This window comes from Pelodiscus sinensis, chromosome 7, assembly GCF_049634645.1.
Source record: "Pelodiscus sinensis isolate JC-2024 chromosome 7, ASM4963464v1, whole genome shotgun sequence".
Taxonomy (NCBI): Eukaryota; Metazoa; Chordata; order Testudines; family Trionychidae; genus Pelodiscus; species Pelodiscus sinensis.
Window position 1 is genome coordinate 1,555,001 of NC_134717.1, and position 17,449 is coordinate 1,572,449.

Sequence of the window (17,449 nt, forward strand, 5' to 3'; positions counted from 1 at the left end):
GGGGAGCAGGGTCTCCGGAAGGAGACGGAGCCGAGGCCGGTGGAAGGCGGGGGAGCCGGGTCTTCGGAAGGAGACGGAGCCGAGGCCGGTGGAAGGTGGGGGAGCAGAGGCCGGTGGAAGGAGACGGAGCCGAGGCCGGCGGAAGGCGGGGGAGCGGGGTCTCCGGAAGGAGACGGAGCCGAGGCTGGTGGAAGGTGGGGGAGCAGAGGCCGGTGGAAGGCGGGGGAGCAGGGTCTCCGGAAGGAGACGGAGCCGAGGCCGGTGGAAGGCGAGGGAGCCGGGTCTCCGGAAGGAGACGGAGCCGAGGCCGGTGGAAGGTGTGGGAGCAGAGGCCGGTGGAAGGCGGGGGAGCAGGGTCTCCGGAAGGAGACGGAGCCGAGGCCGGCGGAAGGCGGGGGAGCCGGGTCTCCGGAAGGAGACGGAGCCGAGGCCGGTGGAAGGCGGGGGAGCGGGGTCTCCGGAAGGAGACGGAGCCGAGGCCGGCGGAAGGCGGGGGAGCAGGGTCTCCGGAAGGAGACGGAGCCGAGGCCGGTGGAAGGCGGGGGAGCCGGGTCTCCGGAAGGAGACGGAGCCGAGGCCAGTGGAAGGCGGGGGAGCCGGGTCTCCGGAAGGAGACGGAGCCGAGGCCGGCGGAAGGCGGGGGAGCAGGGTCTCCGGAAGGAGACGGAGCCGAGGCCGGCGGAAGGCGGGGGAGCAGGGTCTCCAGAAGGAGATGGTTACCCACGGTGAGCGGATGGGTGAGAACGGGTTAGTGCGTTGGGAGATAAGGGAGACAGATCCTCACCTTCCCCCGTCAGTGTTCTCCCCCTTCCCGTGGCCTTTCTGCCGGCCAGCCTGGGCTAGTGGCTAGGGGCCCACTCATGCAACGCCTGGGACCTTCCTCCTGGAGCCTCCGAGAGCAGAAACAATCCCTCCGGCCTCCTGGCCTGACCGTGGACACCACAAGCCGCCTCTGTTCACGGCTGCTCAGCAAGGGCAGGGGGGCTGCCGTTAGCCACCACAGGGCCCGTGTTGGCCAGTGCGGGGCAGGCAGTGAGACACCGGGGGTGTGTGTGTGTGTGGGGAGCAGCTGAGCAGGGGTGCTGCGTCTGCACCGCTGCTCCGGACTCCGGGGAGGGATGGAGGGCTCCTCCGCTGGGGTCATTGGCCTGTTTCTGCCCTGGCCTCGGTAGGGCTGCGTGGGCCAAACCCGAGGTGCCCAGAGACGAACAGTTTTCAGCTCCCTGTGCACCTCTGGGGGGGTAGGGAGGGAACCCAGGAGTCCTGACTTCCAGCCCCCCCCCCAGTTGCCACTCCCTAGTTTACTCTGCTCATAGACGCCGACTTGGGGCACCCATGGGGAAAAAACCAGCGGGGGCCAGGCACCCACCAGCCTCAGCTGTTTGGGAGCTCGGGGCGGGGGCTGGAGGGTAAGGGGCGGGTGGGGGCCTTGGGAAAGGGGTTGGGCAGGGGTGGGAAGAGGCGTAGCGAGGGCGGGGCTTTGGGGAAGAGGGGGCGGGGCCTGGAGATGGAGCCCCGCCCCACCGGGTGAAACTAGAAGTCGGTGTCTGTGCCGCGGCTCCGCTCCGGGAGAAGCCTGGAGGGCCCTGGCTTCCTGGCCCCTGCGGCCTCCCGAAGCCCCTTTCCCTGCCGTGTCCGTCCCAGGGGCCCCCGGGTCTCGTGGGGGAGCCAGAGGGAGTGTGCGTGTTGGGCCCGGGGCAGTGCGGGCATCGCAGCTCAGCATGGTCGGGGGAGATGAAATGGCTCCCCCAGCGTGGGATGGGTCCCTGTCAGGTCAGGGCAGCCTCCCCCCGGCGATGGTTCTGTCCCTTCCTGCCCTACACCGCCCCGGTCTCCCCGTCTTCCTTTCCCCCTCCGGCCGCCCTTGCTGGGGGGCTGTGGCTGCCTCTGGTGACGGGCGCCCGGGGCTGGCGATGGCGGAGCGAGGGCCTCTGGCCGGCGTCCAGCTCCGACATCTGCAGGAGACTGGCTAATTCCCCACCTGAATCATGGCTTTGGCAAGGGGACTGGCCCCCCCGGGCTGTTTCCAGCAGCTGGGAGCGGCGGTGGGTGGGTCAGCCGCGGCCTTTCAAACATTCTGCACATGCCGCGGCCCCTCCCACCCCTCCCCGTCCAGCTGTTTGGGCGCCTGGCCCCGGCACACCCGCCGCGCTCGGGCCTGCTCCCCCGGCCGGATCTCGGCACCTTCCTCGGCGCGGTGGGGCTGGGCCGGCCGGAGCCGGGCCCCGCACGCGGGGCCTTGACAGTGTGGGCGATCGCCCTGCCCCGTGGCGAGACCCATCCCTTCCGCTTGGGCGCAGAGGGAGCCGAAACCTCTCGCCTGGCCGCGCTCCTGGGGCCAGGGCCGGGCGATGGGAGCAGCGGGGTGGGGACGGGGGTGGAGGCTGCGATGCAGAGTCCACCAGCCCAGGCTGCCCCCGACGGCGCGGCCGACGTGCCAGGGCGATGGGGCAGAAAGCCCTCACGGGGCGGCTGCCGGCCTGGCGTGGGTCTGTTGTGCTGTGGGACGGGCGGAGATCAGGGGTTATGGAGTGGAGAGGAAAGCCGGGGTGGGAGAGGTGATCTGGGGAGGGGCGCGGAGGGCAGCTTGTGTTTGAGGGGAGGCGGCACTGGCTCGGGGAGCTTTGGGGGGCACCGAGCGGGCTCAAGGGGGGAAATCTGGAGGACTAAGAACCTAAGAACGGCCGGACTGGGTCAGACCAAAGGTCCTTCTAGCCCAGTCTCCTGTCTGCCGACAGTGGCCAGCACCAGGTGCCCCAGAGAGGGTGGACAATGTCTCGTTCCATCCGTCTCCAGCCTCTGACAGAGGCCAGGGACACCATTTCTATCCCCTGGCTAATAGCCTTTTATGGACCTAACCTCCATGAATTTATCTAGCTTCTCTTTAAACTCTGTTCTAGTCCTAGCCTTCACAGCCTCCTCTGGCAAGGAGTTCCACAGGTTGACTGTGCTGAGTGACTAGCCCGTTCCCTGGGTCGCGACGCTGGAGGGGAGAGGTTAGGTACCTTTGGGGAGCGTGTACGTGGGGCTAGGCCTGGCGGTGTGAAGACAGCGGAGTGCAGGGTTGGCCGGTACTTCGGGGGGCAGGGGTTAGTGTCCCCGGCGCTGTCAGGAGGAACAGCAGACGCAGCGATTCTGTTGGCACCGCCGGGGCCTTGCAGTGCGGGGACACTTGCTTGCGTGGCTATTTATTGTGCTCAGCTAGAGCAGGGAACGGTCCGTAGCAGACACCCTGGACCCCATTGTATGTCCTCGTGCTGCCGGCCTGTGCCGCCGCGTCTTCCCCCACTAGCCCCTCGACTTCGCGCCATCCAAGCCAGCTCTGGGCCCGGTGCGTGCAACAAGCACCAATCTGATTGCAGCATAGAGAGCCCCACTGAAATCCCCCTCCCCACCACTGACGTGCCCCCCAGTCACCCGCCAGGAGAGCTGGGCTGAGCCTCCTACAGAAACTCCGACCCCGGCCGCTCCCTGCCTGTGTGTTCCTGGGTCTAGCCAGGGAAATGCTAAAGAACTGGGACACAGTCCATTTTCCTGAGCCTCCCACGAGGTTCAGCTAGATCAGGGCACTAGGGGGGCAGCGTTGTCTAGTGGCTGCAGCGCGGGACCGGGAGGCAGAAGAACAAACGCGCGTGACTAGGAGCGAGACGCTTTCCCGGCCGGTGCCTCAGTTTCCCCACGTGTTAACTGGGGCCGCCCTTCTGACCTGTGCCCGGGCTGGCGCTGGGACTCGCTGCAGGAATGTTTGCCGAGCACTCTGAGTGCCGTGGGAAGAGCAAGGGTTAGAATCATCCCCACGTCCGGGTGTTTTTCGTAACAGAAATGCTGAACTTTGGCCCAGAAATGCTGAACTTTTGCGCTGCCTGGGAGCGCGCGTGGGTACGGCCAGCGCCCCCGACGGCGGGCGGAGGATTTCCAAGCCCTCTTCCTGGCCTGGCGTGACTACTAACACCCCCCCAGTGCCGCGGGCGGGCCTCCTTCGGCAGAATGACACCCACGCTTGCTCCCTTGGGCCCAGGGGAGGGGATGGGAATACAGCCGGCTTCTGCAGGAGCCTCTTCTGGCAGGTTTAGTGGCGGGCGTAAGACGAGAAGCGGGCCCATCCCGGCGTGGCCAGCGAAATGCCAGTCCCCGCAAGGGCCGCGCTGCGGGAGCTGCCGGGTATCTCTCCGCCATGTGTCCTGCCCTCTCCGGGAACGCCGCCCAAAATCGCCTTTGCTCAGGGGTTGCCGCCTGGCTTCCGGACCAGAGGAGCCAGCTGTTCCTGTCCCCCCCAGCTGGCCCAGAGACCCAGGCTGGGGGACGTCGGCCTGAGGCTGATCAGCGTGTGAGGCTGTGAGTCGGGCTCAGCTCTGCTCGCACTGATGACAGTCCGCCGTCGTGCCCTGGGAAGGGCCGGAGTTGCAGCTGATTCCTGCCGGAGTTTGTATTCTGGGCGTGCTCCGTCGGCCCCACGGGGCAGAGGGCTGAATGGGGCACAGAACCAGACAGGCCCTGCCAGCGACCCCCAGGCTTGGTCAAGTGGCAAAGGAAGCCTTTCGGGACGGGGGACCCGAGCGAGCGGGCGTCACAGCCCTGGCTAGCGGGTCGGACGGCGGGGGCGTGGCGGGCGGGCCGGCCTCTCACGGAGGCTGGGGCAGAGGCTATGCGGGCTGTGCCGAGGACGGTTTTCCAGGGGTTCGGGTTGGCCGGGGAGGGAGTGTGGAGAGGGGATTTCAGTGCGGAGCCGCGGAGACACCCCCGCGCTAGCTCCGTCGGGCTCGCGGGCTGTAGACACTGCAGGGGTGGGAGCTAGCTGCCCCAGGGCATACCTGCTACCCTGGTTAGCCGCGTCCTCGGGCCCCCGGGCACAGCCTGGGCACATGCCAGGAGAGCGTACGCCAGGCACCAGGCGCCTCTCTACCAATCCGCCACCCGCAGCCCTCCTGGCCAGCCAGCGCCAAGTGGCAGAGAGAGCAGTCGGAGGGGCGCCGGGGGAGGAAATAGCGGAGCACAGCTTGGGAAAGGGTTAATACGCAGAGCTCTTGTCTAGCCAGCCCTCTGTCCAGCCATATGTCCCCTCCTGTCTGTCTAGCCCTCTGTCCAGCCATCCGTCCCCTCCTGTCTGTCTGTCTGTCTAGCCCTCTGTCCAGCCATCCGTCCCCCACCGTCTGTCTCTCTGTCTGTCTAGCCCTCTGTCCAGCCATCCGTCTCCCCTCATCTGTCTCTCTGTCTGTCTAGCCCTCTGTCCAGCCATCCGCCCCCCCCGTCTGTCTGTCCATTCTCTATCTATCTATCTATCTATCTATCTATCTATCTATCTATCTATCTATCTATCTATCTATCTATCCAGCCCTCTGTCCAGCCCTCTGTCCAGCCATCAGTCCCCATGTACCCCTCCTATCTGTCTGTTCTCATACACCTGATCTGTCTGTCTGTCTGTCTGTCTGTCTATCCAGCCCTCTGTCCAGCTATCAGTCCCCACACAACCCGTCTGTCTGTCTGTCTGTCTGTCTGTCCTGATTCACTCCCTCACTCTCTCTTCTTCCTTCTTGATGGGCTACGTTCGTCTCCCTCCATTGACTTCAGCAGGGGCTCCTTAAGGTGAGTTTGTTCCCGTGTCCGTAACATAACCACAGGCTCCCCCGAGTCCCCGGCTGTGTCTGAGCTGCCCGTCCCTGTGTGGTCCCCTTCGCAGAGAGCCGTGGCCAGGGGGGTGGAAAATCACCTCCTCTCTCGGTCTGTCTCTGGCCTCCTCCTCTCGCCTCTGCCTTTCCATCTCCCTCCCTTCGCCCCGTCCCTCCACGCCTGCCCATTGGCCTCTCCTCCCTTTCTCCACCTCCTCCCCTCTCCGCCCGGCGCTGGGCGAGGGCCCTGTCTAGCTCTGCTTGGCTGCTGGCCTCGCAGCCTCTCTGATGTCATGCTCCACTCACATAGCTGCAGGGTGATCAGTCCCCGGGAGCCAAGGGGCTGAAATTACAGACGGCGTTGTAGCCCGCGCGCCAGGAAACACCCCGCGCCCGTCCCTGACAGACGGACGGCGAGGCGGAGCAGCAGACGGACAGCCGGGGCTGCCCTCAGGAGCGCTTAGAAAGCTCCGGGACCGGAGGAAAAGGGAGTGAACGGCCGGGGAAGGAAGTTCACCCCGTTCCTCCTCTCCGGCGGGGTGTTTGCCTGGTAAGTTCCGACTCCGGGCTGGGCTGTGCATCTGACCCATTGGGTTTGCGAGATGGGGAGCCTGCGATTTGCTGGCTCCCAACCCCCTAGAGCCAGGCAGCCCTCGGCACTTCCCCGCCGGAGCAGGGACGGCGCCTTGGCACGGCCGCGCCACATAGCTGGGCAGGCTATGACACGGAAGCCCCATCGGCCAGGGGCTAAACACCGGGAGCTCCAGCTGGGATCCTAGCCGGGCTTCATCCCCTGGCGTGGTCCCCACCTGCCAGCCAGCCTTGCTGTCGCCGCAGGGCACGTTTGGAGATGCCCCAGGCTGGTTTCCCAGCGGGTGTCGTTCAGCCCCGGAGTCGTTCTGTGTCGGTTCCCCCTGGGAATCGGAGCCCAGCAGGCCGGGCTGGTCACACCGTGGGAGGTGCAGAGATCCCCCACGCCTGCTGCCGCTGCTTCGCCTCTGGGCTGCTTTTCCCCGGCTCCTGTGATCTGCTGGCCCAGTGCCCGACTCGCCGTTCCCCTTGAATGTGGCCGCCCGGGCTGGAAGCAGCGTGTGGGGAGCTAATTCAGCAGTGCTCTGCCCCGAGTGGGGTTCCCTCGGCGCTCGGAGAGCTGCCCTGCCCTGCTGTTGTGCTAGCGGGTTGATAGCAGCGAGCCTGGGCCCGGTGGCCAGACCGCCCGGGGATGGGTGCGGGGGTGAGAACCCGGGAGTTCCTCGAGCAAAGCAGCACCGTTTTGTCTGGCTCCTCCTTTGTCCTCTTTGACCGAACTGGGCCACACAGGCCCCTCTGCGTGTGTCATTGCCCCCTGAAGGGGGTGCCAAAAAGGGTGGGGAGAGGCTGGTCTCTGTGGGGGCAGATGGCAGAACGAGGAGCAATGGGCTCAAGTTGCAGTGGGGGAGGTCTAGGTTGGAGATTAGGGAAAACTTTCCCTAGGAGGGTGGGGAAGCGCTGGGCTGGGTTCCCTAGGGAGGGGGTGGCGTCTCCATCCCTAGAGGTGTTTAAGTCCCGGCTTGACCAAGCCCCGGCTGGGCTGATTGAGTTGGGATTGGTCCTGCTTGGGGCAGGGGCTGGACTCGGTGACTCCCGAGGTCTCTGGGATTCTGTGATTCCCTCTGAAAAGCAAACGCCGCCAAGTGGCTAAGCCACCGGAGTGAGGCTGCCCGGCCGCCCCGCTGGCCTCGGGACAGAGACTGGGACTGACCGTCCCTGCTTTGGCTTTGCACTTGTGGCTGACAACTGACCAGGGAGGCAGGTGCCCACTGGCGTGGAGCAAGACCTGGGATTCTGCCAGTCTTGCTCCGCATGTGGCGAATCCGCCACCTGCCCCTCCCGCCCCCGCCGAGAGACTCATGGGTTCATTTCACGGCACTCGCACTGTTTCGTCATTGTGAGCCTGCGCCCGGCCCTGGCGGGCACCGAGAGATAGTCCGCTCGCAGACCCAGGCACAGTGCGAGGGGACCTGTAAGCCAGGACTCGGAGCCGTGTCTGCCGCCTGGGGTGTCCACGGATTCCCAAGGGTGTTTCTGTCTCTCGGCTCTATCTCTGTGAGTGCGTGGTGAAAGCATGGGGGTGGGAGTCAAGTGTGTGTGAGGGCGTGGCCCAGTTCAGACACCGATTCCTCATGCCGGCCGGGGTGAGTCACTTAACCTGCCTGCAGCTGGTTCTGCGGACCTGCCTGGCTGGGACCGGGGCAGGCAGTGTTTCCAGACGGGGCTGAGAAGGGCTACATCGGAGCAGGAAATATTTTGGCCCCAATCACTCAGAACTGGACCAGTGTTGCCAGCGGCGGAGCCGAGCGCAGCCGAGGGGACTGGGGGTCTGGGTGGGCGCTGGGGCGGATGCGAATGCATTGGAGTTCGCAGCCTTTGCCGTGGAAGGGGCAGCGCTACTCCCCTTCCCCGAGGCAAAGAGCTGGGGCAGGCCCGCCGTCAGGGAGGGAAAGGGGGCGAATACCCCAGGGCCCAGAGATTCAAAGGGGCCCAGAGCTCTGGACCTCTTGGAGTTGGCACCGGAGTGCTGATCCATGTGGCTCTGAAGGCTTGGTGCCGGGGAGGGCACACCGTGGTCTGGGCGGCACTAAGAACTGCCCTCAGCCCTGCCCCTTCCACCTGGGGCCTGCCCCCCCATCTTGCCCCAGGCCTGCGGCCACGATGAGCTGGGGCTTTAGGCCTCCAGGGCCACAGAGCCCCATCCGGGCACGTCGGCCCGTTTGTGTCCCTCTTGGAGCTCGCTGGGCCGTTGGCCGCCAGGGCTCGGCCTTCCTCCTGCCTCCGCCCCTCACAGAGAATCCAGCCCAGCGACCACGCGGGGTAAAAATACCCCCGGCCCGGCCAGAGGACCAGTCTGGCGTCTCCCGGCTGCAGCAGGGCGGGCTCTGAGCCACGGGCTAATTCAAGCCTCTGTCCTCTATTTCCCCCTGCGTCCTGGGCTTTATTTATTTGATACGGCCAGAACCCCGCGGGCGTGTTATTCCTGCCTCTCCGCGGCCCGTTCCCGGCCTCCCAGGGCCTGCTGCAGCCAGGAGAGCGGCTGACCCCGAAGGGCAGAACATAGCTGGCTGGGGGGTGATTGGGGGGTCTGGAAGGGGCGTTGCTCCGGGTTTCCCCTGCGGGAAGAGACAGCCCTGGGATCCTCGCGGAGCGCCGGGGGGACTGCCCGGCCGAGGCAGGAATGGCAAAGCAACGAGGAGACTGTCGGGTGCCTTAGGGCATCCGCTTTCGTGTGGGCCCGATACATCTGCCCCTCCGTAAGGGGCCCCCACAGCTTGCCTAGGAGCTGCCCCTGGCGGCCCCGCACGCAGAAGCCCGTTGCCCGCGTGGTTGCAGTGTGGGCAGGTGGCGGGCGCGGCCGCAGGGCGCTGGCTGGGTGCACGACGTGCCTGCGTGCCGCGGGGCGCTCGCCGGGCTGGGGGCAGGGGCTGTGTGTGTCTGTGCCCCTTGGTGGGGAGCGGCTCCACCTGACCTGTTCTATGCGTTGTGTGTGTGTCGCCCCGGGGCGTCAGCCTGCGTGTGCGTGTGCGTGTTGGGTGGATGTGTTGTGCTCTGTGTGTATGTGTGCATGTTGGGTGGATGTGTTGTGCTGTGTGTGAATGTTGTGTGGATGTGTGTGTGTGTTGTGTGGATGAATGGTGCTCTGTGTGGGTGTGTGCGTTTTGTGTGGATGTGTTGTGTTGTGTGAATGTGTATGTTGTGTGGATGTGTTGTGCTGTGTGTGTGTGTGTTGTGTGGATGTGTTGTGCTGTGTGTGTGTGTGTTGTGTGGATGTGTTGTACTGTGTGTGTGTGCGTGTTGTGAAGATGTGTTGTGCTGTGTATGTGTTTGTGTTGTGTGGATGTGTTGCGCTTTGTGAGTGTGTGTGTGTTGTGTGGATGTGTTGTGCTGTGTGTGTGTTGTGTGGATGTGTTGCGCTGTGTGTGTGCGTGTTGTGTAGATGTGTTGTGCTGTGTGAGTATGTGTTCATGTTATGTGGATGTGTTGCGCTTTGTGAGTGTGTGTGCGTGTTGTGTGGATGTGTTGTGCTGTGTGAGTATGTGTGTGTGTTGTGTGGATGTGCTGCGCTTTGTGAGTGTGTGCGTGCGTGTTGTGTGGATGTGTTGTGCTGTGTGAGTATGTGTTTGTGTTGTGTGGATGTGCTGCGCTTTGTGAGTGTGTGCGTGCGTGTTGTGTGGATGTGTTGTGCTGTGTGAGTATGTGTTCATGTTGTGTGGATGTGTTGCGCTTTGTGAGTGTGTGTGTGCGTGTTGTGTGGATGTGTTGTGCTGTGTGAGTATGTGTTTGTGTTGTGTGGATGTGTTGCGCTTTGTGAGTGTGTGTGTGCGTGTTGTGTGGATGTGTTGCGCTGTGTGCGTGTTGTGTGGATGTGTTGCACTGTGTGTGTGTTGTGTGGATGTGTTGTGCTGTGTGAGTATGTGTGTGTGTTGTGTGGATGTGTTGCGCTGTGTGCGTGTTGTGTGGATGTGTTGCGCTGTGTGAGTGTGTGTTGTGTGGATGTGTTGCGCTGTGTGTGTGTTGTGTGGATGTGTTGCGCTTTGTGAGTGTGTGCGTGCGTGTTGTGTGGATGTGTTGCGCTGTGTGAGTGTGTGTTGTGTGGATGTGTTGCGCTGTGTGAGTATGTGTGTGTATTGTGTAGAAGTGCTGCGCTGTGTGAGTATGTGTGTTTGTTGTGTGGATGTGTTGCGCTTTGTGAGTGCGTGCGTGCATGTTGTGTGGATGTGTTGCGCTGTGTGAGTGTGTGTTGTGTGGATGTGTTGCGCTGTGTGAGTATGTGTGTGTATTGTGTAGATGTGTTGCGCTGTGTGAGTATGTGTGTTTGTTGTGTGGATGTGTTGCGCTTTGTGAGTGCGTGCGTGCGTGTTGTGTGGATGTGTTGCGCTGTGTGAGTGTGTGTTGTGTGGATGTGTTGCGCTGTGTGAGTATGTGTGTGTGTTGTGTGGATGTGTTGCGCTGTGTGTGTGTTGTGTGGATGTGTTGCGCTTTGTGAGTGTGTGCATGCGTGTTGTGTGGATGTGTTGCGCTGTGTGAGTGTGTGTTGTGTGGATGTGTTGCGCTGTGTGTGTGTTGTGTGGATGTGTTGTGCTGTGTGAGTATGTGTGTGTGTTGTGTGGATGTGTTGCGCTGTGTGCGTGTTGTGTGGATGTGTTGCGCTGTGTGTGTGTTGTGTGGATGTGTTGTGCTGTGTGAGTATGTGTGTGTGTTGTGTGGATGTGTTGCGCTGTGTGTGTGTTGTGTGGATGTGTTGCGCTGTGTGAGTGTGTGTTGTGTGGATGTGTTGCGCTGTGTGTGTGTTGTGTGGATGTGTTGCGCTGTGTGAGTATGTGTGTGTGTTGTGTGGATGTGTTGCGCTGTGTGTGTGTTGTGTGGATGTGTTGCGCTGTGTGAGTATGTGTGTGTGTTGTGTGGATGTGTTGCGCTGTGTGTGTGTTGTGTGGATGTGTTGTGCTGTGTGAGTATGTGTGTGTGTTGTGTGGATGTGTTGCGCTGTGTGTGTGTTGTGTGGATGTGTTGCGCTGTGTGTGTGTTGTGTGGATGTGTTGTGCTGTGTGAGTATGTGTGTGTGTTGTGTGGATGTGTTGCGCTGTGTGTGTGTTGTGTGGATGTGTTGTGCTGTGTGAGTATGTGTGTGTGTTGTGTGGATGTGTTGCGCTGTGTGCGTGTTGTGTGGATGTGTTGCGCTGTGTGTGTGTTGTGTGGATGTGTTGCGCTGTGTGAGTGTGTGTTGTGTGGATGTGTTGCGCTGTGTGTGTGTTGTGTGGATGTGTTGCGCTGTGTGAGTATGTGTGTGTGTTGTGTGGATGTGTTGCGCTGTGTGTGTGTTGTGTGGATGTGTTGCGCTGTGTGTGTGTTGTGTGGATGTGTTGCGCTGTGTGAGTATGTGTGTGTGTTGTGTGGATGTGTTGCGCTGTGTGAGTATGTGTGTGTGTTGTGTGGATGTGTTGCGCTGTGTGTGTGTTGTGTGGATGTGTTGTGCTGTGTGAGTATGTGTGTGTGTTGTGTGGATGTGTTGCGCTGTGTGTGTGTTGTGTGGATGTGTTGTGCTGTGTGAGTATGTGTGTGTGTTGTGTGGATGTGTTGCGCTGTGTGTGTGTTGTGTGGATGTGTTGCGCTGTGTGTGTGTTGTGTGGATGTGTTGCGCTGTGTGAGTATGTGTGTGTGTTGTGTGGATGTGTTGCGCTGTGTGTGTGTTGTGTGGATGTGTTGTGCTGTGTGAGTATGTGTGTGTGTTGTGTGGATGTGTTGCGCCGTGTGCGTGTTGTGTGGATGTGTTGCGCTGTGTGAGTGCGTGTTGTGTGGCTGCTGCAGTGTTTAAACAGAAGCCGGGGCTGCTGAGCCCCCTGCGCTCCGGGCTCCGGGCTCCGGGCTCCGGGCTCCGTGTCGGAGGCTTTGCCTGCAGACCGGAGCGGGCCGGCCTCCCGCTGTCGCTCGGCGCTCGCGCCCGGTTCTGAGTCAGGGCCCTGGCTCGCGCCCAGGGGAGCGTCACTTTTTCCTCTGGAAAGAAAGCGCTTTGTGCTGCCTCCGCGGCCTTCCACGAGCCCCCCCGCCCCATCTGGCCGAAGAAGACGCCTGGAGTCCAGCAGAGAGAGGGGCCTGCAGGCCGGCGGGCGGAGGGGAAGGTTGCAGGGGCCGGAGCTGCCGGCATGAGGGACCAGGCTGTGAGGGTGGGGTCGGCAGGGCTAGTCTGGGTTGTGGGGCCCACAAGCGGGAGTGGGGCGTCCAAGGGGGCTGGTTGCTTTGCTTGGGCCTGAGGGGAGCACGGGGGACTCTCCCAAACGGAGGGTCCCGCCCAGCAACCCCACAGCCAGGCACTGGCGTCTGCCTTCCGGGGCTGACCCATCGCTGCTTCAGGGCCTGCTGTTGACGGTGAGGGTCAGGCCGGAGCCGGCTGGTTCCTGCCCGCAGGCCGCCCAGGGCTTGGGTGGCAGCCGGTGCACACGTGGCGGAAACGTAGCCATGTCGCCACATGAGCCACGTCTGGGATCGTGAGTGGATCTCCTGGATGTAAAACTGGCTGGCTGGCAGGTCTCCAAAGGTCGCCACTAAAGGGGAATCGGGGCCAGGCTGGCGTGTGTCTAGTGAGCCCTGATCCCCAGTGCTACGTGGGGCCGAAGCTGGGAGCCCCAGTGCCTCGTGGGGCTGAAGCTGGGAGCCCCAGTGCTACGTGGGGCCGAAGCTGGGAGCCCCAGTGCTACGTGGGGCCGAAGCTGGGAGCCCCAGTGCCTCGTGGGGCTGAAGCTGGGAGCCCCAGTGCTATGTGGGGCCGAAGCTGGGAGCCCCAGTGCCTCGTGGGGCTGAAGCGGGGAGTCCCGGTGGCCCTCCACAGGTTGACTCAGCGCACAGTCAACCTGTGGAACTCCTCGCCAGAGGATGTTGTGAAGGCCAGGACTTTAACAGGGTTCACAAAAGAGCTAGATACATTCCTGGAGGTTAGATCCATTGATGGCGATTAGCCAGGCTGGGCGGGAACGGTGTCCCTGGCCTCTGTGTGTCTGGAAATAGGTGACAGGAGAGGGGTCACGTGAGGATTCCCTGTTCTGTTCCCTCCCTCTGGGGCACCAGGCGCTGGCCACTGTGGGCAGACAGGACCCTGGGCTGCATGGGCCTTTGGTTTGACCCCGTCTGGCCGTTACGTTCCCAGGGTGCAGAAGCTGGGAGCCCCGGTACCCCGTGGGGCAACAGACCCCGGTCTCATAGGGCTGAAGCCCCTCCCTACCGCCAGTGGTGCAGGAACTCAGACAAAATGACCCTTAAAGTCTGTGGGCCGGTGAATCCCAGGCCACGAGCCGGCCACGGACCACTCTCCTCCCTCACTGCAGCACAGCCATGGGGGTCTCAGGCCTGGGGGCTTGCCTGGATCCTGCCCCTGAGGCTCAGGACCCCCCCCCCAGCATTGGGGAGCTCGCACTGACCCTCCAACCCCCCCCCCACGCACTGTGGGGCTGGAGCACACAGAAGCTGCTAGGCTGGGCGCCCTGGGGCAGGAGGGGAGTGTGGGGAGCGTCTTTCTCCCCAGTCGGGGGCCGCGTCACTGAGGCCTGGTTTTTGGATTTTTGCTTCTCACTCGTGTGCGGCCCCCGCCGGATGTTTCTGTGGGTCAGCGGCCTCTGGGCCAGAAAGGATCCCCACCTCTTAAACCAGGGGGGAACCGTTTCCGGGTCGGGGGCCACTGACCCACAGAAGCATCCGTCGGGGGCCGCACGACTGACACGGCCCCCGACTGGGGAGAAAGACGCTCCCCACATTCCCCCCCCCCCCCGCCCCAGGGCGCCCAGCCTAGCAGCTTCTGTGTGCTCCAGCCCCGTGGTGGGGCGGGGTGGGGGGCTGGAGGGTCAGCGCGAGCTCCCCAATGCTGGGGGGGGCGCTGAGCGTCGGGGGCCGGATCCAGATGCCCCCCGCGGCCCAGCTTGCGGGAGTGCTCACTCTCACGCTGTATCGATCCAGCCTGCTTTTTTAGCTCAGTCACTGCAGAACATCCTGTGCTCTCAGCCCCGAGCAAGCAGGCTTCCAGGAAAGTCTGCAGCCGGGGCTCAGGAGACGCCGTCTCCTCCGGGAACGGGGGGGTTAGCCGCAGAGGACAGGGAGCCGGCGCCCGCAGGAGCGCGGCGGGGAGGTGGTGTGTGTTTCCTGGGGCGTCTAAGTGCTTGGCGGCCGGCCGGCAGAGCCGCGAGGCTCTTTGGTCAGTGTCTGAGCAGCTCCGAAGGTAGCAAAGTCGAGAGCTGAGCGCACCTCTGACCGCGCCTTTCTTCCCTTCTCCCGTGCAGAGCTGGGGCACACGCAGGGGCCGCTCGACGGGAGCCTCTACGCCAAGGTGAAGAAGAAAGACTCCCTCCGCGGCGGCGCCAGCGGCCCCCTCGCGGCGACCCCCAACCACCTGGCGCACACGCTCTCCGTCAGCAGCGACTCCGGGAACTCCACCGCCTCCACCAAGACCGACAAGACCGATGAGCCGGCAGCGCCCGGCAGCGGCCAGCCGGCGCTGAGCCCCGAGGAGAAGCAAGAGCTCGAGCGCCTCTTGAGCGGCTTCGGCTTGGAGAGCGGCGCCTCCATGCACAACCAGCACCCCGCGGCGGTGCCGGCCGGCGGCTCGGCCCGCGCCGGGCGCCACATGGTGCCGGCCCAGGTGCATGTCAATGGGAGTGCCGGCGGGCTGGTGGCCGAGCGGGAGACGGACATCCTGGATGATGAGCTGCCCAACCAGGACGGGCACAGCGTGGGCAGCGTGGGCACCCTCTCCTCCTTCGACGGCACCCCCAATGCCAACGAGGTCGGCTCCCAGGAGGTGCCCCGGATGGCAAGTCTCTCCGCCCTGCCCAATGGCCCGTCCAGCTTCGACGGCGCGGCAAAGCTGCACAGAGAGGGGCTGTACGGCGCGGAGCCGCTGATCAACGGGGGGTACCCCCACGGCAGCCAGAACACGCTGCGGGGCGTGATGGGGCGGCACCCCCAGCCCCTCCTGAGCCACCTCCGGCCCACGGTGTCCGCCCAGGAGAACCTGTCCGACTACCGGCAGCAGGAACCCGGCTTCCCCGAGCCCGTCTGGCTCCAGCCGGCAGCTGCCACGCAGCCCTACCCGTACGGCTTGGACGCCCTCGGCATGTACCGCTCCCAGTCCTACCCAGCTGTGGAGCCGGGCCCTCCGCTCCCTCAGGCGCCGGCTCGGAGCACCAGCAGCCGGGAGGCCGTGCAGAGGGGCCTCCACTCCTGGCAGCAGCAAGGCAGCAGCGGAGCCGGGAGCAGGCCGCCCTCCCGCCAGCAAGACGGCAGCCTGGAAAGCCAGAGCCCGAGTGGGTCCGGTTCCAGCCCGCAGGTCAGCCCCCTGCCGCCGGCGAGCCACGGCATCCCCGAGTTTCCCCGGGTGGCCTCCCCGAAGGAGATCGAGCAGTCCATCGAGGCGCTGAACATGCTTATGCTGGACATGGAGCCCGCTGTCTCCCTGAGGCACAAGTCCCCGAGCATTGCCGCGGCCGCCAGGGAGGACAGGCCCAGCCCGATTGGCTTCTCCCTGTCTGCCCAGCTGGTGCCGGACTTTCCCAGCCAGGCAGCCCCTCAGGTGACCCAGCCGAGGCCCAGCTACACCCTCGGCGCCCTGCCGGCGAGCGTGCCCTCCGCCGTCGTCTCCCAGCCTCCGCCGGCTTCCGAACCGCTGGCCCGCATGGGCTGGGGCGCTGGGGAGCCCGAGTCCCCGGGGCAGGATTTCGAGGGGCCCTACAGCCAGCAGACGAGGCACTTCGGCCACGCCCCGGGAAGCTCTCCCCTCCCTCTGGCAGCACCTTACAGCCCCGGCGGGCCCTGGCAGCCCCACGGCCCGGCACCGCCCTCCCCCACGGCGGCCCAGATGCCCTCGAAGGGAGCCGAGCAGCACCGGGAGCCTGCTGAGCCGTCGGAAGAGCCCATGCACCTGGAAGGGCTGGTGGCCCACCGCATAGCAGGTAAGAGGCTTTGTGTCGCGGTGCCGTCTCTCCCCGCAGCCGTCTCTGGCTGGCTGTCAGCTCAGGACCTGGGGCGTTTGTCCTGGACCATCGGGAGGGGCAAGGGATGGCCGAGAGCCCCTTCTCCAGCGACCATGCTGAGGGTTGCATGCCCAGTTCTCACGGCGAGAGGAGCCACGGACGCAGCAAGGCACCGGCTGTGTGGGAATCCCTCTGGCTTGGAGACGCCCTGTTGCCCCATGTCCCAGCCTGACTCCAGGCCACCTGGAAACTAGACCCTCCGGGCCCCGAAAACACCTGGGGAAGCCGTGCCCAGCGGAGGCGACTCGGGGCGTTTCCGGAGGAACGGGGGAACCCGGGAAGGAGACACGGGCGGGGGGGTAGAGGGAGAAAGGGCTGGAAGTTGCGAGAAGGGTGAGATGAAATGCAGCTCGGCAGGTCCGAGGACAAAGGCGAGTTAAACATCCCCCCGCACACTCCCAGAGTCCCCTCTCTGAAAACGGGGTGCGGCCCAGTGTCCCCTGTGAGCTGAGCGGCCGCCCAGGAGAGATTCAGACACTACCCAGCTGCTTAGCAGAGCACCCAGAGCCAGCAGCAGGTGCTTGTATTGGTGGTGCACATCTGCACATGCCTTGGTGCATATAACAAAATTTATTCCGCACATGGATGGGAACTATTAGAGGGAACATTGGCCCTGGCTGGTGTGAGGGTGTCCCACATGGCCTTGCTCTCCAGGCAGGGTCGCCGCCCGGCCGCTGGGCTCTCCTGATGTCCAGCTGGCGAGGTGGTGGCCGTGTGAGCCGTGCAGGGCTAGGTCACAGACTTCCCCGAGGCTGCCTGAGTTACTTCGTGCACCCAGCTGCATCGGGCCTGCTCTGACGGGGTCGCCAGTCGGGATTCGCCACCCCGAGAGCCCTGGCATTGGCTGGCGACTGTCGCGGGGCGAAGGCTCGGGCTGGCACCAGGACCTTTCCGCCTGTGGAGGTGTGCGGTGGCTGCAGTAGATCTCTTCCCACTGCCCTCCTGCAGCTCCTCCTTCTGCAGCCAAAGGGAAATTGCGCCTGCTTCTGGGGCGGGGAGACATGAGCCTGGGCGGGAAGCTGCTTGGAGCAGCCACATCCGGCCAGCCTGGGAGCAGGAGAAAGCAGAGGCAGTGGCTTGTAAAAGTAGCGCACAGCGAGTATTTACCCCCGCAGGGCAGGGCAGGGCTATTACACCCATTGCACGGATGGGCAGCGGAGACCCAGAGCCGCTCGGGGACTTGCCCAAGGTCACCTGGGGAGTCTGTAGCGGAGCAGGGGGTTGAATGCTGGTCTCCTCCATCACAGGGCCAGCAGCCTCGCCCGGATCCACGCCCACCCATGAGGGCTGCGGGGCCAG

General features: G+C 64.1%; 1 protein-coding gene across 13 annotated transcripts in view; it reads left to right on the top strand.

Annotated features, from left to right (window-relative positions):
• Positions 1-17,449, top strand: part of TNS1 (tensin 1) — a 241,298-nt gene that overhangs the window by 169,203 nt on the left and 54,646 nt on the right. For all 13 annotated transcript variants that reach the window (XM_075932996.1, XM_075932995.1, XM_075932997.1 and 10 more), the window contains one exon: positions 14,402-16,069. In XM_075932996.1, coding sequence (XP_075789111.1) covers positions 14,402-16,069 — 1,668 coding nt within the window. The remainder of the gene's footprint in view (positions 1-14,401; positions 16,070-17,449) is intronic.